The 27098-nt window shown below is 34.8% G+C and overlaps 4 protein-coding genes across 7 annotated transcripts; 2 read left to right on the plus strand and 2 right to left on the minus strand.

Moving 5' to 3' along the window:
* Window positions 1-319: 319 nt before the first annotated feature.
* LOC143452260 (uncharacterized) lies at window positions 320-5550 on the minus strand. 2 transcript variants are annotated; one of them, XM_076953157.1, is made up of 5 exons: window positions 3028-5545; window positions 2686-2847; window positions 2241-2420; window positions 1453-1635; window positions 320-1012 (listed from the first exon to the last, which is right to left on the minus strand). In XM_076953157.1, the coding sequence occupies exons 1-5, from the start codon at window positions 3299-3301 to the stop codon at window positions 849-851; spliced, it is 963 nt and encodes a 320-aa protein (XP_076809272.1). In that variant the 5' UTR covers window positions 3302-5545; the 3' UTR covers window positions 320-848. The 2 variants fall into 2 exon arrangements, with proteins under 2 accessions (XP_076809272.1, XP_076809273.1); XM_076953158.1 differs by lacking the exon at window positions 320-1012 and adding an exon at window positions 1019-1160 and having other exon boundaries at window positions 3028-5550.
* A 1179-nt stretch (window positions 5551-6729) lies between these two features.
* Window positions 6730-11255, plus strand: LOC143452261 (uncharacterized). Of its 3 annotated transcripts, XM_076953161.1 has the most exons (6): window positions 7391-7494; window positions 7643-7870; window positions 7960-8121; window positions 10439-10618; window positions 10714-10896; window positions 10970-11255. In XM_076953161.1, exons 2-6 carry the CDS (start codon window positions 7669-7671, stop codon window positions 11092-11094), a joined length of 852 nt encoding a protein of 283 aa, XP_076809276.1. In that variant the 5' UTR covers window positions 7391-7494; window positions 7643-7668; the 3' UTR covers window positions 11095-11255. The 3 variants fall into 3 exon arrangements, with proteins under 3 accessions (XP_076809275.1, XP_076809274.1, XP_076809276.1); XM_076953160.1 differs by having other exon boundaries at window positions 6730-7870; window positions 10445-10618; XM_076953159.1 differs by having other exon boundaries at window positions 6735-7870.
* A 5226-nt stretch (window positions 11256-16481) lies between these two features.
* LOC143451916 (uncharacterized) lies at window positions 16482-18058 on the minus strand. The gene is made up of 4 exons (XM_076952695.1): window positions 17658-18058; window positions 17470-17512; window positions 17230-17397; window positions 16482-17092 (listed from the first exon to the last, which is right to left on the minus strand). The coding sequence occupies exons 1-4, from the start codon at window positions 17703-17705 to the stop codon at window positions 16983-16985; spliced, it is 369 nt and encodes a 122-aa protein (XP_076808810.1). The 5' UTR covers window positions 17706-18058; the 3' UTR covers window positions 16482-16982.
* Window positions 18059-21961: 3903 nt separating this feature from the next.
* On the plus strand, window positions 21962-25661 carry LOC143452754 (uncharacterized). Its single transcript, XM_076953834.1, has one exon. The coding sequence runs from the start codon at window positions 22696-22698 to the stop codon at window positions 23365-23367; it is 672 nt and encodes a 223-aa protein (XP_076809949.1). The 5' UTR covers window positions 21962-22695; the 3' UTR covers window positions 23368-25661.
* Window positions 25662-27098: the final 1437 nt, after the last annotated feature.

The raw sequence follows: 27098 nt of genomic DNA on the forward strand, positions 1-27098 counted from the left end.
AATCAAGTTCAACTGTTAATTGAAACTTCTTAAAAACGATCATTTTAGAATACTTTTGTGTGGCCCCATTTCTCTATAATTGTGTAAACTGTAAAGTTTGTGCATGCTTACTCGTGTTATTTAGTTTCAGCATTACTTGAAATATTTTTCTCCGTATCGGAAAAAAATGGGGTCGCATGTAGATGCTGATTTCATTTTCGTTCAAATTAGGGTCGCTTTATAAAAAAGTTTCAGAGACCACTGCTATACAGTAATTAAATTACTGTAGTGCTTCACTTAAAGAGGTGGCTTTTCTACAATTACAGGTTTATATCATACGTGCAGCAATAGGCACAATTTTATTGCGTACATGAAGAGAGCTCAGTTCCTAATCTCGTATATCGTAGAAGATAAAATTGTAATTTGCTAGACTAAAGAAAGGTAGCTTGAAACACGAATCACTTCGACCAATAAAATGTTACACATGAAAAATTACTATACCAAGTACAATGAATATAAAAGAATTGCGGAACTTAACACTGTGTACGTGACCTACTGGTAACATTACTGCGCAAATCTTTAATAACTTGAATACGCATTAGAGAACCTTAACTATCATGACTTTAAAGAAATTACATGCAATATTTGCATCTATGAAATAAATAAATAAATAAATACGAAAGATAAAACGTTCCATCAGTTTCTAAATATCTCAATTCATGTTTACGTTTCAGTGAGTAAACATAATGAGACAGTAACATAGGAAAACCTTAGTTGCCCATATTTGTTTAAGCAGGAATGCTAGAAACCTTCAGGTATGCCGACAGCTGGTCATGAAAACACTACTACGGCGTGTCGTTCCTTTGTTGTTATGTTTTGACAACTTTTACATTTTGTAATTGTTGTGTGTTTTCTTTGCTGGAGCGAGTATGCTGAAATTTCGCGTAAGCATACATTAGGCCGCCTCCAAAATTTATAGCCTGTCCAACTAGAAATGGCGCAGTTGGCGTCACGTCTCCAAATGCAAAAATTCCTGTTTGTACAAAAACAATGTTGATATCTTTATGCTATTGCCAGAACTGATTTATCATTATTATTTCGATATCCAAGCTCTTATTTACGAAAGACGTTTCAACATCACTCGTGAGCTGTAACTTCTGTTTATATCTTGATGTGCAGGGCTGCAAAATGTTCATGAAAGTGCCCGTTAAGACACCTCCTTAAGGATTATCAAGACAATGTAATTCTGGCAGTAATAACAAATGTCGCCCAATAAAAGCTTTCCGTTTTTCGTAACTGTTATTCTGCCATTATTACATCATCCAGTAAAGTTCTGCATGTTTGGTTAAAATATCGCCCGAAATAGGTGTCCTAACTAAGGACACATGCTTCTTTAAAAACAACCTTGATACCAGTAACTTGCATGATTCGAGAAGAACATTTAACGTAGTTCATTATGCAACATAAGCTTACCTATAAGCGTTGTGAATCCACTTTTTATTGCCCCGACGCATGTGGTGGTAAGTGCAGAATTGATGGTAGTGCATAGAAACATGGAATAATTTAAAACACAGCCTGATATCACCACTAAAAAGAAGCTAAAAAGAAAGCCGATGTCCGTCCAATGAGGATAATTCAGTACATCGGTGAACGTACCTATAAAATACTTTGATTTTTAAAAGTGGCCTCAACGAGATACTGGTTGAAATTTGTTTTAGTTTATTAATGACTGGAATCCCGAGATTTATAAAAGGTACGTTTTTTTTCAAGCATTTAAAACTTCCCAGGATAGAGATGTGTTTTATTTTTATTTAGTATTCCAAAACCAGGTAATAAAACCGTATGTTTCCGATGCGGTAAGAAATCAATTTCCATTTATGTCAACTTTTTTCAATACCAAACAACTTTACCAGTGAAACAAAAGGCATAAAACAATTCATTTGTAGTAGTAGAAAGTATTGCTAAAGAACTAATAAGATATCTTAAACGTTTTGAAATTGATTCTATCTCTGACGAACTAAACGCTACTATTGCAACTGGCTACCCAAAAGGGCACAAAGTACTCGAATTTGAAGTGTGTCGATATAAACAGCCAGAAGAATTTTAGTAGGATCTTTACTCCTTTTTCTACTTTTCTACTCGCATGGGGTAATACAGTATTCGAGAAGTATGCTACAAGAGAAATGTTGATGCTCTGAGGTCAGTAAACACCTATATATTTAGAGTATCAAATACTTAACGTCAAGAGTTATGTAACTCACCTAAACTGAGCGTAAAAACAATGGGTATACAATTAATACTGTTCACATATAGTAGATCCAAAGAGGTCAGATGCTTCTCGGTGCCGTTGTATTGTAAAACAATGAGTTGAAGAGACATTAAAATAGCACTGGTGATACCCATTGCATAAGATTTCAAATGAAAATTCAGATCACCCGATGCTGTAAAATTAACCATTTTGAATAACGAGAAGTTCATTTTACTGTAAATCGAAAAAAAAAAAAACTAAAATGATTCTACAACAAATTTTAGGCAAAAGTGAATAATCTGAGCATAAAAATCTTCAAGACTATGCTTTATTTTATTCCGCCAATCCAGTCAACTATATTTCATAGTTTGTAGATTGTATATAGATGGTCATAAACAGATTATGTGACATTGAATCGATTTAACACAAACTAAAGTTAAAGCAAACCACTTACTTACCCGCAACAGCTGCTCCTATAGTAATAACAATTATGGACATAAAAATGTTAAATGTAGGTCGTTTGGTGAAAACGAAATAGCCCAGCAGCATGCTAGCAAGTGGAATGCATCTTCTAAGTGCGTTGTACATCGGCACGTTCATTCCACTCAAAGCAACCAAAGCTGAAACGAAAATGACTAGAATTTTTATATGAATAAAATATACTGTACTAAGAATAAATGCTACCATAAAAATCAAAATGCTTCGTAGGTTTTATCTTTCTATAGTTAAGATGAGTTCATTTCTGCAGTAGAACCTATGTCACCTTACTGTAAGTGGAGAAAAGTCAAACATCAACCTACCTATAACAGAATTGGCGCAATATAATACACTTAAAAGTGCACAAGATTTCGCTGTCTTCAAATCATAAGTCACTAATTCTATCTTCCCTGATGCTTTTAGTACCCTAAGGACCAAAGAAAGCAGTGGAAGCTGACCCAAAAGCAGGATGGCCGGTTGATTAAATGACCATGAAGTCAATACAAACTTATTAATGAAGTTCATTGAGCAAGAACATATTCCATAAAAGAAAATGGAAAACAGCATGAAGCTTGTTGTTGGGTTCTTGCTTGTCATTTTGTTTGGCCAATGTCAGCTACGACCATCGGCAAATCAATGACAGCTACTTAAAAAAAATTTATGCTAAAAACAAATAATAAAGTTTGGGTCTAACTAAGCAAGTGAAGAAAAAACTTAAGCACGCCAATATCAGATCGAGTTGTTGAGAGATAATGTGTTAAATTAACCCGGCCAATTCAGTTTATCAATCATATTGGTGTGCTTGAGTGAACTTGACCACTACGGTAAAGTTCCATGGCACATTTAGGATTGCGTTGAGTGGATCAAAAGTTTTTAAAACATGAGTCAAAAATGCCTACGTTCACCCGCTTCAACCAAGACATGTGAGAAGACAAACAAAAAACGTATGATATTTGCCTCAAAACTCAAAAATCACTTCAAATGGCTTTGAAACAAAAATGTACTCTCACATTTTTAAGTACAATAGTAGACAATTTTTTTTGTGTACTTGTATTAAATATACGATTTTGAAACGTTGTATACCCGCCTATTCATAGGTTTATATATGACAATAATAATTAAATTGGCCACAAACCATGGAATGTGATGAAAAAATGCTGTAAAAACACAGGATATCAGCCTGGTTGTACTCTGTTAGAAATCAAGAAAAATTGCAGCGTCACGGCATTGTGCTGACTGTCGTATTAACCATTGCTAATGACTGATTATGGTTGCCATTGTTATCGACGAGCTCGTACAAGGTTGTTTGTAACTTTTTAGAGAAAGTGCTTTTTTACCTCAGCTGGTAGGCCTAGCTTATACAGTACTAACGATCACAAAAAGATCTCTTTTTTTCAAACTTTATTGCTTGAACACACTACCTGCTGATGTTGGCTTTACTAATTTTGGGTATTGGGATTAGTGGTCATGCTAGTTGTTACCAGCCATTATTACCGTGTGTGCTTTAAACCTTTTCGGCTTTATCAGTTATTCCTGTTCATTAGTGCATGCTAATAATAACTGGCTTGATTTTTTTTGTCTTCACCCTGCTTTTGATGAAATATAAAATGCTTGATTGATATAGGCCTATATTAAAAATGTGTTTAACTGTTATGTATTTCCATTTGATTGTAAACTCGTCATATATGTTCGTCTTATATTTATGGTGTTGCTTATCTATTTATTTCGTGTATACGGTAAAAATATCCTAAATTTCGCAAGACTGCATGCTAATCACTTATTAAAAATTGCCAACAGAACAAACAACATGTTATCGTGGTGCCACGCTTGCTTCTCAATCTACTGGGTATGACCGTGCTGACATAAACAAACCATTGTGCAACCAGGCTAGTATCCAAAAACACCTGTCGAACAAAAATATTGGGTATGTGAAGGGATGTTGGCTCATGGTCCCCCTGGATGATTTCTCGTCGGAAACCGCTGAAATCTATACCACTATGGTCCTACTTTGTAGTTGGTACGCAAAATATTGTATTGATCACTAGTGAACCGGTGAGTAAAACGCTAAACTGCTATGCACTCAAGATTTGATTGGAAAGTTTGCTGTTTTGGGATGAGAAGTCCGTGCGCAATAAGATGAAACAATAGCCATTATTAACATTTATTAAAACATTATCCATTCATTTTAATCCCCCACACACTTAGAAAACCTTCCAGTCTGGGTGTGCACAACAACCTTTATATTTTACCTAATTTTTGATTTCCTAGCCTACTAGAATACTGGCAATGTCAATTATTCTTAAATAATTTCGGGTCTAGGGCCACAAATTTTGACGTAACATAGGCTAATCTGCAGTCTGGTAATAATAGTCCTGCAGTCTTGTAAGTTATACAGGTAGTCCTAGTTTTTCTTGGCCTTGCGGCTGTCTATACATATACAGATAACCATAGCAAACGAAAACCCTAAAAATCTACGTCAATATTGTTGCAAGATGTAACTGATAGCCTATGCCCTATAGTTTATGCGACGGGCATTTTTGATGTATCTGCCCCAACGGGCTAACCAGCTCTTCCAGAGCTGCATTTGTAACGTAATCAAACCACTAACCAGCACTGTACTAGCCATTACGACTAAATACTAATGTAATGATAATAAAATAACTAACATTCAACTTGGTGTGCAACATTGGCTTTTAGAAAAAAGACATCTAATTTTAACTGAGTATCGATCAAAGCACAATGTATTTCATACAAAAAATTGCATAACGGAATTTCCACTTTAATATCAACTATTACTACCACAAATATTCAAAACATTCTCTTTTTAGTTTTCTTTGTTTGCTATGTATCCGAAATACATATTACCTGGTAATGACAAAAGAATGCAAGATTTGTGGAAAATTGGAAATCCTGAGTACACATGACTTGTAACTCGCTCATATTTCAATTTATAATCTTTTGATCTCAATTTAATTTAATATTTTAAAAATTACTGCCTTTCCTGGCTGATCGTTTTGCTTAATAGTGATACATTTGATCAACTTCTACGAAGAACCAACTTAGCTTGTTTGGCAAGGTCGGTAGGCCTATTCATGACCCGAGGGCAGCTAGGTGAAAAAGTGTTTTGCGACCTGCAAACCAGAACATCGCCACACGGCATGTCGATAATGCACATGTGAGCTTGTTAACAATACAATAACCTGTAAACTGTAAAGGGTATGACGGAAATGATAAATCCTATTGTTTAGTGAGGTAATTAGCTTTTTAAGAATTCGTCTTATGGTTAGATATCTGCATAGTATAATCTCGTTAAAGTCCTGACAAGCAACTGTTGTCCTAATTTTCGACAAGCTTACTCTAATTGTTATCTTTTAACAAAGGAAGTTAAGTAATTACAAATACATTCCAGGGTTTTATCGATTTCGATTTATGAAAAACAAACGTTATTAAATAGTTATTGAAAATGATAGGTAGCATAGGTAGGTTGCATGTTACTTATAGCCTTCCAGGACGGAGACCAATTTGTTGTATCGAAAACAAGGTCACAGTTAAATTGCGCGATTAACCAGATTTAGTAAGAATTGTAGCAAATTTTACAAGCTGAAATGCTCAGTAGCATAAATACTAACAAAAATATTTACTTAAAGGAAATATTGTGTGTGAAAGGTTGTTAATACCGCAATAAATGAAATGCAAAAGCACAACATTTCATCATACGTGACGAAAAAGCGGTGGAGCTGGAAATTTAGAACTCATTAATTGACTGCGGCGATGTTTTCACTAACTATATTTTTGCAAAAACTAAATGCGATATCAGTAGCTGATTCATATACTACGAGAATATATTTCGGTTTAAGTCATTTTAAAGCGGTTTTTGAGATGCAATACCACAAACTTTTTCACTACGCGCATTTTAACCGAGATGGATGAACACGGTAATTTTATACCTACTGTAGCAAAGGTGAAGCCCGTGCGGCTGGCCGACATGTTTTTTGTGGCTTTTCTAGCTGGATAGTAATATCTATTACTGTTCATTACCCATGCATTGTTTACCATATTTGTATTGACACTACTGATTTTGCGGCTCGCTGGTGTTTGTTTCCCAGCGCAGTAGGCCTGCTCCGGTTGGAACAGTTAGACTCAGCTGATGTTTCTAATAAGTAGCTTAGCCTATAGTATATTACAAACGATTTCTAAAAGTAGCAATAACCAACATATTATAAACAAATTTTATTCTTACACACAACAAGGCATTTTGTTTATTCATTTCTTTTTGTTTTTGGCAACATAAGGATCGCATGAATATGAGAATGAGATTCCTCTTAGTTGCTCGGAAAACTAAATCGGCATTTTTATATTATCTTATTTGTTAGCGAATTGCCCTAAAGACTAGAGCAATCTTCTTTCCTTGGTAGGACCTGAAGTAAAAACAAGTTAATATTGTAATAATGCGGAAATAGAACCTTCGTTTCGTTTAGTTCTAATACGTTGGCTTATAAGGTTATACGCTTCAGCATGAAACAAAAGTCGACTTTTGGGAATACTATACATTGAAGATTGAACATTACGGAATCTGATGTCTATAGCTTAACCGTGATTTTGCAGAGTATGGACTTTAGGTTATATATACATATATAGATATATATATTATTCGTTTATACAGCATTTTCGCTTTTTCTGTAAATGATTGAAATTTTGTCATCCAGCAGGTTGCAGCTTTTATATTTTATACACTGATAACATCTGTAGTAAGCCGAAAATTGGCTAAACTTCATGCTGGAAGATAACGGGTAAATTTTTCATTTTTCTCACTCCTTTGAATATAACCTACCCCGTTGTAATTTACTGTGATCAAGTGAACGGCTTGGGTCCGATTTGACATGGCTCAAAATGAAGACGTCTCTCATAAATCCCTGCAAACGATGGCCTTTTCTGCAGGATTTTATGGCATATGCTCTGGATCGATGAATTTTATTAACAAACTTTTGCTTAACACGTGGGAATTCAGTCATCCAGGCTTTATTCTGGTCATGCAGTTGCTGACACTTGTGGCTGGCCTCAAGCTATTAAACGCATTAGGAAAAATTACTTTAATATCCTATACGACCGCTTCGGCCAGGTCGTGTTTTCTCTTAAGTTTATTTTACTCTGCCAATACTCTTTTGGGTAAGTTTATTTCCCTGTTGTAGAAATAGTAGACATATTCTGTACGGAGAAAAAACATGTTATGGCATTTTAGTATATTCTTATTTTAGCTCTTTTTGCCTTGAGTGGAATGAACGTACCAATGTATGTGGCAATGAGACGTTGCGTTCCGTTAGCGAGTCTAATCATCGGAACATTTGTTTTTTTCAAGAGGCCGACCTCGCTGATAATACTTTCGGTCTCGATTTTGACACTGGGAACTATTATAGCAGGTGATTTTTCACTCGGATATTTTACACTGTAAAATACTGTATTTATTACTGTCTTTATAAAATGACATGTACATACTGTAATATTATAAGGTGACTTAAAATACCAAACAATGAATTTCATAAATAAAATACAGCCACGACATTTTTTTTGAGTTTGCCAATTTTAAATGTTACAGTTTTTCCGGATTACTGAAAAGATCTGAGTTTTCACATTTTAAAACCTGAGTTTCGGGTATTAGAAAATTGCAAAAAAGAACTAGTTTCGGGAAAATCCGAGTTGGAAAAATTAGATAATACATATAACACAAGATAGCAGGCAGCTCTAGGTTTGCCAATGTTTATCCCCTGCCAAATAGGGATTTTGCGCTGTCGTCTGACGCCACTAACAGTTAAGTCAGTTGTTTTTGCTTGTTTGAACTTTGAACATCGAAATGATCAAGTTTGTACAAAACTGTACATTTTTGATTTTATCTAGAGTTTCAAAAAAATGACGGATAATTTCTGTACTACTTGTTAATTGGCGCGGTGACTAAGTACGTAGAGTAAATTGCAATTAGCGAGACATAGCGACGGTTATTTCAATTACACCTCATGCGCTTACAATAATACGGACAATTAATAAATGACGCAGGATGTGTGTGCAAGATGTTTTCCACGTATTGTTCTACGAATATAGCCTATCTTTTGTAGCTAATAGGCTGCTAAAAACGACGAAATATAAGCTGAAAACAAAAGCACCTTGTAATACAAAGCAGAGTTGTAAGTCGGGTTTAGGTCTAAGTTTGAAGGTTCGGCCAGATTCGGGCACGAACGTATACTGTACTCACATTCTGCCACATTTGCGTCGTAATTTCACTTCTTTGCGCAAATATGCATACGTGTAGAGCAGGGGTGTCAAACTCAATCGCTACAGGGGCCAAAACTTAAAACTTATTTAACGCAGCGGGCCGTAAGGATAAAACCTAATTGAGTGTTTCGTGACACGAGTACGTTAATTGGAACAGGCAGCGAAACAACACCAAATTTTTGATGTTTTTGACGATTTTTGACTGGGCTATTTTTGATTATTCTTCTCTTACATCATTATGTTTCATTCATCTCCTTGCAAAAACATTAAAGAATTAACAAACAATAAAGAAAAAAGCAGCCTAAATTATAAGTTTTAGAATAAATCGATTTATTCTATCGTATGATGGGACAACTGCTGTATTGTGCAATTTGTTATAATCTTGTTTCTTGCTTGAAAAAAGTAAGTTATACTGTACAATGATCTCGCGGGCGGGAAATAGGTCAATGCATAAAATATGGCCATGGTTGAGCTATAGGCTGTCAAGCCCTATCAAGCCATTGGCAGTTAGAGAAATCTATACAGCTATAACAGATACATACGTGATATGCAGTATATAAAGCTAAATTTACCAATGTTGTTGGTGATTACCTATGATATCACAAGAGCAATTATTTATGTCATAATTACGGTCAATTTTGCGATTTTCTTTTATTTATAATTACCTAACCACGAATCATTTTTCAAAAATATTTTACCAGAATATTCAGTTCATAGTGTTCTTTCGTATAAGATATGCCCCTCGCTTTAATTCGGGCTTCAAATCAATTTTCGGGTTAACAATGTAAGGTCCGTTTACAACTTTGGTACAAAAGTGTAAAGTTAATCTCTCATTGCTATCTCAAGCGTCTTTAAGACGTTGTTTAAGAGTCTTTTGCTTAAAATATTGATAAAACCACCAAATGTGCTTTTTTGACTTCACACGATTGCGTGATACTAGACTAAAAGTCAAACTGATCAAAAAGTCAAAGTGTTGGTGAAATGAATATTTTGGAATGTGCGCTTAGCTCACGAGCGATGACAGAAATTACCGTGCAGATCTGATAAAAATATTAATTGCTTGACTTGCATGAACCTTTGTGAGAGACCAGCGCTGATTAAATGTCAATAAGCGCAGAACAATGAACAGTGGCAAAACGTACAGATCTTTAGAAAAAGGCTTGAAACATTTTCAATATCGTGATCCTATAACTACGGCAGGTTAGCAGCAGTAGCACAGCCACTCAACCCTAGCCATCCGCACCTGTGTCCGGACTATCCTCACTATTTGAATAAAAATTGCTTCACTTACATCCTGCGTTTAACAAGAAAGCGTTGTTGTAAAATAACTTACTTAACCACTAGTCGCCTACAATTTTGTACTAAGTTGTACATGGAAAATATACGTTCAGGTGTAAGATTTATTCATCTCATAACCTTTACTCTAGTTTCTAAAATGCAATTACGAAATGGACAAAACTTTTTTGGCAGGAATAGGTGACTTGGAATTTGATCTAAAATCTTATATCATGGGAGGCACCAGTTGCATTCTAATGGCCTCGTATCTCACTACACTTCAATATAACGGAACCGTGAAACAAATGTCTTCAATCGACCTTCTTTATATCAACAGCGTTAACTGTATACCTCTTATTGCACTTACATCATTAGGTAAGTGGCATCTCATTACATTGCTTCACACCTTTGTACGTACATGATATGCTTAAAATGAAGCATAAACCTGTAGTTTTAATAATACAATTTAGGAAGTTTCATGGACTTATGGAAGTATTCATATTGGACCAACATTAGCTTTTTGCTCAACCTGACGGTAGTGGTTTTTTCGGGATGTCTATTGAATTACTCCATGTTTCTGTGCACCACTATCAATTCGGCAATAGTAACAGCTGTCGTTGGCGTCGCAAAAAGCGGATTTGTAACGGTGTTAGGTGAAGTTTAAGATGAAAATACTTTGAATTTTAATAAAACATACGCAAAAATAGAAATGTTCATTTTCCATAGGTTTTTACTTTTTTGGCGGAGTTACTCCCACTCCACTTTTTGTGAGCGGGCTTGCTGTTAATTTTGGAGGAGGGATTTTGATGGCTTACGCAAAATACAAACAAGCAATCAGTGAACTGAAGTAACTTAGTAGAACTATTGAAGAACGTGGTGCAATGAATTTTTGCAATATTGTCTTTTCACATATTTCTGTATGTAGTTTGGCCGTGTTTCGTGTAAATTTTGCAAGATTTTAGCGAATGTCAAAACATTGAAAATACATATCTGATTTTCTTGATGAAAATGATTTTCAACTCTCCTGCAAGACACTTTGCGATTATTTCTACCAATTTTTAGATTAATGCGTTTTTAAAACTTTTCAGCATATTGTTTACATATTTCCATCAGGTGCGCAAGTTTCTCACAATATAAAAACTTGTGAAGTACAGAATAAGTCAAATTTTGTTGTTTTTTAGAAGGCAACGTTATTGCAACACATTCACAAGACACTGCAATGAACATACAGTATATTTAATAGAAACCGTATTCTTACCAACTTACGTGTTTCATGTTTAAATTTGTATTGTATGTACGATGATTACGTTATGGCATATGAAATCTCTCTTCATAGCATCGCACTTGTACCACAAGCAGTGCTAATAGGTTTTTAAGCAACATAGTGTGGAGGCATAGGCCTACATCAGGAGTGACCAGCCAGTCGACCGTGAAGCCATTGAAAAATAGAGTTTGTGTAACTGTTTGTTTCGTGAGTTTCGGCTAAATGGTAAATAATCAGCTTTATTCAAATTTTAGGAGCTTTTATGGACTAGGCTACTGCTAGGAATAAAAACCAAGCGTTTGGGATGATAAAATCGATTACTCTTCATACATTTTTCTAAGCCTCGAGTAATATCGTTAAGTACTATTTCCATCTCAAAAACAATTTATAATAATCGTTGCATTAGTTTCGACACAGCATGAAAAATTTTAAAACTCTTTTGCAAGAAATGATGTAATGGCATTAAACAATACCACATGAGTGAAGGTCATGAAGTGAAGTCATGAAGGTCGACACGAACGAATCCCGAATCTATTCGTATTAGAACCAAACAATAAAATTTCATCCAACAGTTATCAAGTCTTGCTTGTAACATGATGTAATCGATAAACAAATCACTTTCGTTCGAAAAATAGGGTTTGGTTAATCACCGACACATAATCACTTGGACATTTAATTACGCGACACATAATCACTTGGACATTTAATCACGCGACATTTAATCACACATTTACAGTATCGAAAATTGCATGTCTACACACGAAAAAACAAACAAGTTCAAAATGTAGCCTACTGTGTACAGTTGAAAGAACAAAGACGGTACAACCTTGAACGTTCCATCAGCTAGCCACAATTTCGCTCTGGCCAAACCGTCTAGCAGATCCCTGCTGCCAAGAAGAATCAGACGATTGTTTCCAGGTCCAGAGTCGTGCAAAATCATGTGCTGGAATGTTTCTGGTATTGTGAAATTAGTATCCATCGGAGACTGTACTGCGGCCGTACAGTGTGCAGTCTGCAGTTCGCGACGTTTTATCTGCAAGGTCCGCTTCAAAGATTGCTTTTTTGGCAGCGCCATGAGTACACCTGGTTCCAAGTCTCTGCTTACAGACCCGATGACGTTGCTTGTACTGGCTGACAGTTCACCCATATTCACCTTCATTTGACTGATAGCCTGTCTTGCCAAAGCCGACTCTTTGTTGCCGCCGTTGTTATGTTCAGCATCAGCGTCAGTTATGATTTGGTCTCCTTCGGTTGTTATACGAGCCTGGCACCGACTTTTCTGGTAGAGTTTGCAAGGCCACTGAATCGTTCCGTTTGCGTACTCACGGTGTTTGACAAACTCGTACTGTTTGTGCAGCACCGATTGTTTCCCTTTCGATGTTAAGCTAAACTGCACTGTTTTATTAGTCATAGCAATGTCTGTTGGCACCAACATTTCTGGTAGAGTTTGCAACGCCACTGAATCGTTCCGTTTTTATTAGTCATAGAAATGTCCGTTAAATTAAAATAATCACGATTTACAACGGTAAGACAGCGGCAGGCTATAGAGTAGGCGCTGTCCAAGTGCTGTCGCGTCCAAGTGATTATGTGTCGCTTGATTAGATGTCGCGTGATTAAGTGTCCAAGTCGCGTGATGAAATGTCCAAGTGATTACGTGTCGCGTGATTAAATGTTCAAGTGATTATGTGTCGCGTGTATAAATGTCCTAGTGATTATGTGTCGGTGATTAAGTGTCGCGTAATTAAGTGTCGCGTGATTAAGTGTCGGTACACCGAAAAATAGTGTTTAAAATACGATTGCAAAAGCAAAATCGTTAGGAAAACGACCTTCATTGTAAGTACTGCTGACTCTAGTTTAACATTGTCGGGAAACTAGATCATCATTTTTAACAAAAGTCAATAAATTTATAAGTAATAAGGTACCTGTACCGAATAAGGCCCGGTCCCTAATAAGGCCCATTGCTCATATTTCGCAAACCCGTGCAAATAAATGAAAGATTTTGTCCCTACATAAAAACTAATATAAATTCATGATGGTTTACCAGATTTCATCCTTGTCACGTGATCAACCGATTCGCTAGAGCACAACAAAAATTTGATATTTGCAGTTAAGGTGGTTTTGTTAATTTAGAAAAAAAGTAAGTGAGAATTTTGCCGGTAAAATGAACTGTTGTCAGCCGGCTGAAGTTTTCATGTAACAACCAACTTAGTATTGAAAAGGATAATGCACTTTTTTTTGCTAAAATGTTTCTGATGATAAAAATGTGACATTTTTTTCGTGGATGCCACATCCGCCTAATAAGGCCCATACAAGATGCTTGGATAATTGATGTCCAGACTTCAAGAGTGGTTCCAGTCATCAGTTGGCAAATTGTTGCAGTTACTTTGATGCGCCTAGTGGAATCTTTTTAAATGTTTGTACAACTTAAAATGTGAAATTTCTAATAATGTTATATGTTGTCTATTACTATGTTTTGAATCAAAATACTCACAAAATTGGTGGGCCTTATTAGGAGCCTATGCTCCTAATAAGGCCCATTTTTTGGAATTTTTAATTTCTTTATAAAAATTTTTTGGGGGGTTGTCAGGTATTGTGGTTTTAATATGTTGTAGTCATATACCCTCACTAATAGAATACGATTTTTTAGTCTATTCTCATTTATGGTTCTTGAGTTATTTTCAAAAAAGTGTTAGGTGGGCCTTATTCGGTACAGGTACCTTATTGTATTCGGGTTCGTCATTGTTGGTATTCGTGTTCGCCCGAATCTTCCATAAAGGCGATATTCGGCGAATGTATTCGGGTTTGGGTTCGTATCGGCTCAATTTTGCATGTAAATTTAGTATGCTTTGAACTACCATTCCATAAAATGCCATCAAAAAACCATGATTCAAACTTTTTTTACAGAGGCGCAAAATAAACACTAGAATTTTTGGTAAAAAAAAACAATTTTAGCTACTTTCATGCTAGTTTTTAGCATAATTCTGCACGCGACCTGGGACATTGAAGCACGCCAACTGCTAGGGTAATTCCCAGGCTAGGGAACAAATTATCCAACCATGCTGCATTCTGATAGGTCTAAACATGTTTTTTAAAGCCTTACGTAGGACATCCAACAAATTCATAGAGATCTTAGTTTTAGCTGTTTGACGCCTCCTTTAAATGTGGATCACGAAATAATATCTAAAGTACCGAACAACAGATTTAAAAAGGATTTAAACAAACCGATCGGTGAGGACCAAAATAGGTTCGCAAAGGGGATGTATATAGGAAATAACATTCGTCTTTAATTTAATATTATTAATTTTGTTAATAAACAACATTTGTTGGGAGCAGTCTTATCGCTTGATGTTATACAAGGCATTTGATTCTATAAGTTGGAAATATGTGAGGCTAGTATTGTAGGCTTTTGGCTTGTAGAATTGAAATTAATCGTTAACTACTTGGCAGTTTGGCGCTGCCAACAATGAATAGTGTTGTTTTTAAACAGTTTAGAGAATGCACGGTCAATCAAGCATCTTTCATTGTAGCGAACAAATCCATTGGCGCATATTAATAGCGTAAATGTGAAACAATATGCGTATTTGTCAATTGTAAGGGTAAAACTTTTACATTGGCTACGGCTTAGAGACGTTTATCTACATTCTATTACAACATATTTTAAATTCTGCACATAGATTTCTAGGTGTGATATATGTAAAACCTGTCGTAGTCAAAATTTGGTTAAATATGTTTGATGTTGTTTCGAAGCTAATGTAACAATATTGTCCGTTGTTTTGGAGTTCGCTATCGCTTTACTAGAATGATTGTTTGATTAACGTTCTAGATTCTAGAAGTAATAACCCAACTTCAGGAAAGTGTACGAGAAATAATTAATCGATTTAATCGTCCAAAACGCACAGTTTATTGGATTTTCTTGAAATAAATCTTAGAAAAATCGATTATTTAACCCAATATTGTCCAGATCTTGGCTTAATTATTCGATTTTTTCGTCACATAACTCTATAAAAGTCAATTGCATATCGAACAAAACTATCCACGTTAACGTTTACTCGATTACTTGGTAGATGTATTCGCCCCAACTCTGATTCCTATTCTGCATTGAGTGCTTAGCTTCAGCCGTCAGAAAAGCGCCATTTAATGGCGTTACAGTAGGTACAATCGATATAAAAATGTCTTTACCGCTAGATGTTACCTCGATATTTTTAGCTGGCGAATTTAGCGACATTACGTTTGTCTTTAACTTCGATCGGCAAGATATCCGGAGTAGATGTAGAAAAATCTCAAGCTTTAGAAAATTATGAATTTACATGGTCTAATATGGATAATTTTTTGCTTTTCTTTCAAAAAACTCCTGTCCTGAAAAAGTGCGACTAGTTATCAATAATATTCGTATGCACTTTTTTAGAACGGAAATACAGAAATACGGGGCTTCGACTCACCCTAAAGTCACTATTGCCGACACAAACAAAGTATTATCAAACAATACGCCGCAACGAAAACAAAAGTCAAATCGTAAAAAATGCATTGGGCAAACCACTAACGTGTCTGGAGGGGTCATTGAGCCATGCCCCTCTCACAAACCCACATTCTTTGGTCCATAAGCCTTTTTACGTCTCCATCCTTTTTCGTTCATAGCATTTTCTTTTTTGCGACTAAGTTACTTGTCAGGTTTAACCTACCTAGGAAAACATATAACAGAAGTAGGTACGCTGTAAAAAAAATTTTTTCTTGTTTACATCTAAATGTATGGCAGCAGTGTCGCCATACAAAATTATGTATTTTTATATTCAAAAGATGTAAAGTGCTTTTACACAAAGCAATTTGTTTTTTCCGAAAACAACGCGTTATGTAAATTAACGCATAAGACTGTTTAAATATTAATGGTAGTATGTTTATTACAGATCCTATAAACATGTTTTCTACATATAATTAGCTGTATTAATGCAAAAATCATTACTTTATTAAAAGTAAATCTAGCAATCACCCGCCTTTTATTTACAATTACTTTTATTTACTTTACTTTGCATGACAGTGGTGATACGGACAGTTAATTACTCCACCATTGAAAATATGACACTTGACATGTTTTACAATATTGTACAGTTGGTTACTCAAAAATTTCAGAGTACAATCAGGCTGTGCACGTTTATACAAATCACAAGAAATGTCAGATTCAGTAAAAGTTCTTTGATATGGTTTTGTTTTATGCTTTCTTTTGTAGTAAGACACAAGTGAATTATACTTCCTGAAGTTTGCGTTGCAGTCATCAGCACCACATTTAAACACATAGTTATGCACATTTCGATGAAACAAAATGCGGTCAAACTACTTTACATCAGACTAATCAATTTTATAACTGTATAAATCACATGCAAATAACAACATTGTCCTCGAAGAAAAAATGTCAAGTAAAACAGAAATACTTGACAGAAATGTCTGGTCACAACTATTCTTACACAAGTACTTCGAAGTTATTTATTGCGTTGTAGAAAGATAGCAGTTTGCCATTAATTCCTTTTTTCCGTGCTTTTTGGCCATGATGCTTAGTTTTGCTCCCATGTAGTGGGTCAATATTAGCAAAATTTCTGAAAGCAAAAAAGACTTTGATGTCAACAAGCAAAAATGCATTCTATTTTTTAAATAAACAGTAGAAACAACAAACAAATATCCGCTACTGCTTACAATAACAATGGTGACAAGGTACAGATACTCATGAACTAACCTTTTAGTAATTCCAGAGTCGCGCTTAGTTCTTCAGGATACCTTACATTAAACACGTAGTAGCATGCAGATGGTAAGGTGACAGCTTCAAGGGCAGAATTGATGTAGTCAAAAGCACACTTCTTGTCAACGAAAATGTAAAACCTTTTTGAGGTTAACACATCTGGCCCTAACAAAAGGCAAAGTACAGTACAGTAATGCACTACAACTGATAGCACACAAAAATAGTCAAATTAATTACCATGTGCCACAATGCAAGGGTTCAACGGCACATCTTCATCTTCCTTCAAAGAAAAATATTTTTAGTGTATTATGAGTCCTATACAATCAAATGTTTCTTACTGGATTGCGAATCAACATATCAGTATACCATAACTTTCAAATTATTTTCATAAATTAGACATCTGTATCGACATTAGTGGTGCTCACCTTTAACAAAAGTTCATTTGGATCTTCATGGAAGTACTTACAGAGCATAATTACTACACCAATTATATCTACATCTGTATCTGCATCAACCTTTTCTTTTGCCAAATTGATATCAAAGATAATTCTATGCAAATCTGCATTTTTAGCTGTTGTGTTTGCATGAACTGCAACAATCGCTGCAGTTGATTTTGAACAATAATTTGAAACTGATCTAAGGAAACTTGGGTAAGCCTCTTGTAATGTACCATCATCCCGACTTTTCCGAAAAGTATAGGCCACTCTTCTTTCAATTTGTAAATGTCAAGCTTATTTTCATTGATTACTTTCTGTAGATGCGCATTACTATGAATGTAGATCAATAGCTTGCGCCGTTTGATTGGCTGAAGCATGCTTAAGTTTTCCTCTTTTAGAAAAGAAAGATCAGCTAAAGTTTCCACACCAAGACTTGCAACGGTGGACAGTAACTTGCTTTTATGTATAAAATGAATATTTGGCAATGCTTCACTAATGAATCTGTCATTTTCACTGCCACTAAGGTCTTCCGCAGGTGATTCCATATTACAGTAAAATAATTTAAAAAACCTAATCATATCTCATATAACGTAAAATGTACATACACTAATCATGAAAATAGTCGTAACGTAAAATGAAAACAAATATTATCATCAGTCAATCATTTATATTAGTAAACTTTTCAAAGTAACTTAATGACAGTGAGTTTTGTTTCGCAAATAAAACAATAAATGGTATGCCATAATTTCAATGTACAACAAAACCACCAAGGAGGCAGCAAACACTTAAAATTAAAGATTTGTCTGATTTTGTTAGACTCTTACGTCTGGCCTAGCAGTTGGCATGCTTCAATGTCCCAGGTTGCGTGCAGAATTAGGCTAAAAAATGGCATGAAAGTAGGACAAATTAGGTAGCCGATTTTAGGCCAATAATTCTAGATTTTTCGCCTATGTTAAACAAGTTTTATTCATGTTTTTTGATTGCATTTTACGAAATGGTAGTCCAAAGCATACTAAATTGACAAGCAAAATTTCAGAGAGTCCCATGCAAGATTTTTCTAGTAGGCCTAGGCCTAACTAGTCTTTTAATAAATTCACTGTATAATAAAACTAACAAATATTGCATGGTATTTTTTGGTGTTTGAAGCCTCCTTAAATATACACCTGTTGTGTATAATTCACTAATTGGTAGTGTTTAAGCAGATGTGAAATGCTCAAATAACCGCATGCTTTAAAATGAGAAACCTTTATCTATATTGACCTTGTAAGCATTCAGTGGAAATTAGTCAGTCAAATTACAAGATTTAGAGCAACAAAGTTCTCCTAATGGTTTTACAACTTCGTATATTCCTAAGTTGGGTACAAGTATACAACCTCATATAGCCTAGCCTAGTTCTGTTATTAGATACAATGCAGTTTGCATCAAACCTGACCAAACCCAAAGCAGAACTCATAGGCGCATGCCACGTGCTGCGTGCAGCAGCAGTTTTCAGAGAAAGAACATAAAAATCTAAACATTTTTTTCTGAAGAATTGGAACAATCATAATTTGGAAAAAGGGAAACAAAAATTAACTTTAAACGTTAATTTAATTCAAAAAATGGTTATTTATACAATTTTATAGAGTTTAACCAAGACTATAAACCTGTGGAAGCATTTCATGGTACGTTTAGGTCTATGGTTTACATACAAAATATGAATTACATAGGCTATCTTTTTGATATATTTCATTCCAGGACAAAAATAGAATAAATACGTTAATATACAAATTAACCTTAAAGAAATTTTTAAAAGAACGTCAAGGATTTGCAAAAAGTGGTTGTAGTTTGGGTAGAAATTTTTTTCATTATCGTTTTGTTTTCGATCTTATAAATCACAATAAGCCTAGTATTACAGCCCTAATGACAGAAATAGAGCCCACATTTGTATTTGCTTTACTCTATTGAAATACTGTATTTTTTTATCAATTTTAATTTTTATTCTTAGTGTACTGTTACATAAGTTTACCATAAAATTGCAAACAAATATATGTTTTATGGTTATACATAAAAAAAATCAAAAAACAGAAAATGTTTTGTAAATTCTGAAGTGTGTTAGTAAAAAAAACACATAATTATCTGTCACAAAGATCTACATATGTTTTTATGTAAAATAAAATAAAAATGTATGCAATTTTAAGATTATTTTTTACAGTGTACGGTGTCTTAAAGGTGTACAATATAATTTGACAGCTTTTGTACGTACAGTAGAAGAAATAAGATAAGGATGGGGACGAACCGAAACCCGAGTAAATTCGCCGAATATCGCCCGTGTAAAAGATTCGGACGAACAGAAATATTAACAATGACGAACCCGAATACAGCATTACCTATAAATTTATCGACTTTGGTATGAAATGATAACCTATTTTTCGGCCTAAGCTAAACTAGAGTCAACATTTCTTATTGAAGGTCATTTATGTAAGCATTTTGCTTTTCTAATCGCCATTTGGTCATTAACTTGTAGTAACTACCTCACGTTACAAACAATATTTGGAACGTTTTTATGAAATTTTATAAGTTGGTACTGATACGAATATATTCGGGATTCGTTCGTGTCGACCTTTATGATATTCGGATTCGCACAAACCCGAATAATTGTTCTTGCGGCATAGCAAAATTTTTGCTCTTTGTGCATTTTTAGCCGGATGTGTAAACACAGAAGTTTTAGATCCGGCTGCTGAGAAAAAATAAAATGTTGTTATAGATGCAACTGCCATAACTGCGAACGGCATTTCGTTCCTCATTAACCAATACCATGTGACGCAGTTGTTTGAAAAATAGAGCAACAATGTAAACAAGCATTTTCAGTCGATTATCCCTTGTTGTCCGTTTCAAAAGAAGGTGTTAATAAGTCTTCCAACCAAGCTATAGCAGCTCGTAAAACTTGCGCAAAATGTAGTGTAGAGACTGGACTCGCTGCTTGCCACTTAGATAATATCCAAAGAGATGCTGCCGACTCACATCTTGGCAGTTATTATTAATGGTCGAGTATACAGGCCTACACTAATAAGCTGCGCAGAATACGCGGGCTTAGAGGCCACAAACGTCACCAGCGTTTGACTGTAATAATCCTGGCTGGTTGCGTTGGGCCAAAATAGATTAGTGCTTTTGATGAGTGTCGAGAGAAAGTGGGAGATAAAGGAGAGAAGTTGCGTGTTCAGTTCATTCGGGGTCACCGTCTGTAGTGATTGGATTCGCCTGCCACATGATAATGAGGCATTTGTAGTGACGTTTTAAATTACAAATTTGGCATATTATTAAGAAAGTTGTCTTGCCCTGGCTAGGTTCATGTCATTCAAACATTCATGTATAGTTCAACGTTATTATATGTCAGATAGCTCTTGAAACGTAAAATAGTTTGCTGAATTTCGAACAATAGGTGTGATTTTGGGAAGTGCTTGTAGTACATTTAGCGTGTTACTAATTTACACGTGCTCTTGTTGACATATATCTGTGACGTAAAAGTGCTATCAAGTTGTTAGTGGTTAAAAATGAAATATTTTGTGGCACATCTATATATGATGTTTAACTGGTGGCCTTATCTGATTGGCTATAGCATACGGCGAAAAAATGGTTCTGGTTCAGATACTAAGATAGCCCCCGTCATCGCCATAATAATATCCAAAGAGATGCATCCGATTCACCCCTCGGTATAGTTATTACCATTAGTCGTGTATATAACTATATACACTAATAAGCTGCAAAGACCTTGCGTTTGTAGTGCCTTCTTAAAGTGGTAGCGGCAAGCGGGACGCTACAGTAGAGTCTATCACGCAGTCCCATATTTATAGGCTATAACACCTTTCCTTCTGCTATGCCAATCTTATCTGATAATATTTTTCCGATAAATGACCATTGCCAACATGTTAGCCTTATTTCAACGAACTGGACACACACTTGAAGCTTGACTAGCAAAAAATGCAGCAAAGTGAAACGGCTGCTACACTACCTCTTTTCAGTCGAAAATGATAAAATTATTTATCAAAATTTCTATCTTCAAATGACTTATTATTGCTATTATTGCTATTGCCATATAGTTTACTGCGTTCTTTTACCTAAATATTCTGTGCTTTACTCAAACTGCGATTTCATCCCAACCTTCAATAGTTATTGGTTATGTAGAATTGCAGACGGTTCTATGTAATATCTATGAGTCATGCATAGTAGATTTTGAGGAGAAGGGGAACCCCCAACTTCAGTACTTATGTTTCATTCCAGCGATTGTACAGTACAGCGCCTATTCAGGCTGACAGAGAGTACTATGGCAGTTTCTCTACAGTGTAAGGAGTACTATGATAGCACAGCAGTGACAGCGCAAGGATATCGGTACAGTATTCAATCAGCAGCTAGCACTCAGTTAGCCAAGCGAGGAATTTTAGAGGCGTAGAACGCAGAAAATTACAGCAGAGCGGAAATTATGGCGGCACAGAAAATAGCGTTATTCAGAAAATAATGGCATGGAACGATAAATTACATAGTCTGATTCTAGGAAACTTTCAAAAATTTACTTTCCTCGTGCAAACCTTGCCCAGGTAGCCTTTTTTATCAACGTTGCCATAGCGTATCCCAGTCCAGCCAAATTTCATCACTCAAAAGCTTTGAATGGGATGGGACAAAATTCGTCAATCAGCAGTCAACAGCTAAATATGGTACTTCATAAGTATCTTGTTCATAGCAGAGGCAAGCAGGGTGAAGTTCAGCAAAAATGTTCTTCAATGTGAGTGTATTGATATGTTACGCTGTACAGCTGTATGGCCATCTACATGTAGAATTTTTAGCTAACAACAAGTCTTGTGGTCTGTGCAAGATCAGGTATTATTTAGAGGTCAGAATTCCTTTAAACTCTAGGATGTAGTATTATGTATGCTTTAAGTGATATAAAACATTTTGAAATTTCTAACGTACAATTCACGATAGAAAGCTTTCTTGATCATGGTCCAATCTCGTACATTTAATGGTATCACAAAATTAATAAATTTTTGATAATATGGATAAAACTGCTGCAGACATAAAAAGACATCAAACTTTATATGTCAAAGATGTTCTACCTGCCAAAGTAACACGACACGTTTTCAGAAATGATGAAGATGAATTAAAGGAGTTAATTGCATATCAAATTGATTATGTAAAGAGCTGTGAAGAAAAATTTCAAAAGATAAAGGAAAAATTTGTTGAGTGTGTTCACATTACAGTGGCAAAAACAAATGGAGCAACCTTGGAAGGGATTGAGAAGGACTTTCTGCAAGGTTTACTGGACTATATAAAAAAAGAAGAAAGAAAATGCCGCAATGATATACTTGGTCAACAGGAATGTGTTGAAATGTTCAAAGACGCTGTTAAAGATAAAGACTTGCCTTCCAGTCAATTAGAAGTTGCTAGATCAACTCGGAACGATCTTACAAGAAAATTATCCGTCATAATAGAGCAAAGAGAAATCATTTTTTCTGCGTTAGAAACACTCCTGAGAACACCAACATCTTCACAAATGCCTAAAAACTCAGAGAATATGCTCCTGAAGATAAAGAGTGAATTTACTTTCTTACAAAACACTTTGAAAGAGGAGCAAGATAAACTAAAATTATTTACAAACTGGCAAACCAATCCAAGGGAAATGAGAAAAGGTTTGAAGGAACTAAAACAGTCCAATGGAAAAATGTAATTTCCATAAAAAGCTTATTATGTTGGCTTAGTCTTAAACTTACAAAAGATATCACTCCAGTAGTTGTCATGATCACAATTCACTTGGTTTATTTTTTGTGGTTTGATCAATCTTGCTACTTTATTGGTAAGTATTTTGTCAACTGTCTTAAAATTGCAGATCTATAGCGTTAATTTGTGCCGAACTGACCAAAACTGCTGATAACCACTTTCAAACAATGACAAGCAACAGATCTCCATTAAGTATATACAGTAGATTGAATCGATAGTACACTGAAGTAATGTACAGTTGCATGGTTAAATTTCCAATGTCAAATAATAACCTTGAGTAAGTTTCCCTTTGTAATATCTCTAACTATCAAGGGATTAGCATATGGCAAAAATACTGCTGACTTTATTTGGCCGTGAGCTTTCAGTTATTGTCAAGTCGCATTGTTACTTGCAGAAAAAAAAATCATTAACAACTTTAAAATTGTGAGAAATTGTTATCCTAGTGAAATATATCTAATATACTAACTACATTCCAAAGTTTATTAAGGAAATAAAATATTCAAGCATTGAAATGATAATTATAGTAGTTCATTTTTGTGGTTTAGTGAGTACAAAGGATCCTTATTCCTTCGAAAGGATTTTACTGTCACCAGGTTGGATGTATGTAGCTAGGGTTTTTAAGTGCTCGAGGACAGGGGCAATTTTTATCCTTAACTTGTCAATATGTCTAATTCATGACAATGAAGACAAGATTTTCTAAATTTGTCAAATACATCTGATTTAAGATACAAGGCATGATATTGTCTTATAGATTTCAAATTAAACGTTGTTCATAGATTTTGAGCGTATTCATAATCTTCATCTGATATATCTTCTTCCTTTAATTTACTATAGAATTTCTCTTTTGATGGGAGATTTGTGTCTTAAATTTATCAAAACTATCCATGTAATCATAGGAATAAACACATTTTCTTGTCATAAGGTCAATATTCTCAATTTCCTGTGATGCATGCTTCATATCATTTTTTGTTATATTTTTAACTAAATTCTCTAATGAACTACTCATAAACTGAAAGCCATCAATCAATTTCATACGTTTCCCTCAGAAAAAGCCATGTATTTTTCCATATTGTTTGGAATAACATCGATATCCTCCACAAGTTTTCCTATTTCGTGCATGAGGAAATGTGAATCATAACCTCTTACTATATATTTTGATTTTTTTTATACTTACTTACAGAAGTTGTGCCAGAATCGCCATATCGCATACTGCTGTCTGTTTACATAGCTTATAATGACGCGGAAATCTGGCTCAGTTACAAACCCTTACGTAATTTATTTAATCTCATTATACTCATATATATATATATATATATCGAGGCGCTTGCTTTCTTATTTTAAGAGTACTTATGTTTCAACAATAAAATTAGGCTTTTATTGAAACTGTGCTCTGTAGACATGTGACAAATATTGTTGTCATAACAACAGGAGACTAAGTAACATGTTTCCATTGTCTTCCAAGTTGTGTCGTTATAATTATAATTCTGCTATTTAACGCGCTATTACATAACGTCATACTGGCCATAAGTTCAATCTCAGTTCACGGTATAATTGCAAACTTATCCCAGAATAGTTGATTGACAATCGGTTCCGTTAACATGCTATCTACATTGCACTTTTGAACTTATTGCACTATGATAACCCCATACTTGTCATCCTACTTTGTAAACATGTTATTTACATTGCATTATGAGCTTGCCGAATTCGAAATAACCCCTATGTGTTTGACAACTTAATTGGTAAAAATGTTTAACTGCACGATTGACCTCGGATTAACTACATTGTTAACATAAAAATAGACAATGTTGATTGACATTTGTTTCCTTTTATTGAAAATTTCTAAATTGAAATTATCACCTGACCGTAAAACTTCGAGTCTAAAAGTCCAAATCATTTCTTGTCGTTGATAAACGCATTGCGCCTCAAGTTGAAATTCTGTTTCTTTATTATCTCCTTTAGTGTATAAATGTATCGTTGCATGGTATGATTTATTTAGTTTTGTCAGTTTTGTTTAGTATTAGTTCTTCAGTATTCAGTTTAGAGTTTTAATGTTCAATGAATGAGAAGATATAGATCGTAATAACTCTGTGAACTATTCCTTAAGTCAATGTGAAATGTAGAGTGATGCGCTTGGTTTGCTAATTGATTCTTAAAATCCTTTTTAAATAAATAATAACATTGTTGCAATTTTTTAGTGTTTATTTGAAGTAATAATGAAGAATATTAAAACCGATATTAATCAGACTCTCAGTGTTTAAAATTCATATAAACCATTCAACTGAAGTTAAGGAATTTCTAGGCAGAATTCACAACCTTCTAATCGTTCTTAAGAGTCCGATTGCAATATATTAATTATTATCCATAGTATGGGAATTACTGTATAACAACAGTCAACACCAAATTCGCTCGCTCAAGTGTGGTAATGATATTGAGGGTGCACATGAAAATGTCGCAATTATGTGCAGTGCACTATTGCTAACTTAAGTTCAATTGCGCTTTGGTGCGGGAATACTTTGGTTTGTTTGAATATGTACAACCGTATGTAAAAGGAAATTAATACTGTACATATATATTAACTTTCCGCCAGCAAAGCGTGCAAACTTTAGTAGATAAGTTATTATTTTATTACCATGATTAAAAAAGCGAGATAACATTAAATTACAACTTCTACGTAAAACAAACAAGAAAGCTATGAAGTTACCTACATCTATATATGGTGTCCCTATGCTTTTTATTTGATAATATAGGCTACATACTTCCGACTACTATTGTTAATAAACTTTGGAGTATACTACAGTTACTTACTGAAATTACATTAACACTTATTTAGTTGATAATTTTTTTACCCGTTATTTGCCGACCGATTGGCGAATGTAATGCACTTGTGCATACAAGGAAGAACGCAAAGCATTCAGGCGGCTAATTAATTATAAATTATTATCGGTTCTAGGTCGTTTCAACCCACGGACGATTCAACCCATGGGCGATTTAACCCATTTACAAAATCGTCTACGCAGTTCGTTATCACTTATCAGGCAAGAATGCCGCTTCTACCACTATACCAATACACAGCTTGTGTTGAAATAAAAACAAGTTTATGTACCGTGTTGTAATTAGTAGGCCTACTTAGCGAAAAATAAATAAAGCCTAGACGTCGATTAAAAATCAAATCTTAGAAACAACTGTTTGTTGATGGGAATAAAGATTTCCGGCAAAAACGTTTGAATCGGGAGATCGAACATTTTGAGAATAGTATAAGTCGCTTGTCTCCAGTCAATTTATTATTTTGAAAATAAACGAATAACTTTTCCTATAACATTGAGAGGGGTTCTGTGTGCTATAATTCTGCTTATTTCGTTGTGGTTAGTTTGTACAAGCTAAGTTATGCTTTACTATGATCAACTATATAACTTGGGTAAAACTTTTTAAAGAAAATGGTTTAAAGTTGGAAAAAATTGCCAGAAAATAACTATAAAAACTAGCTGATAATATTTGCAGTAATAAATGTGTTACACTTGTTTTGCCCTGTATCTGTTACATTTCTCCCTTGCGGCCGATTGCGCGTTTCCGTGGTTAATTAAGCACATGTGTCTTTTTTATCGAGGTGTGTCCGACAAGTAGTTGGACTGACAGTTTTGTGTTGGAGCTCCTGAAATGAGCTGTGTGAACAGGAACTTGACT

This window comes from Clavelina lepadiformis, chromosome 4 (assembly GCF_947623445.1).
Source record: "Clavelina lepadiformis chromosome 4, kaClaLepa1.1, whole genome shotgun sequence".
NCBI classification, from domain to species: domain Eukaryota; kingdom Metazoa; phylum Chordata; class Ascidiacea; order Aplousobranchia; family Clavelinidae; genus Clavelina; species Clavelina lepadiformis.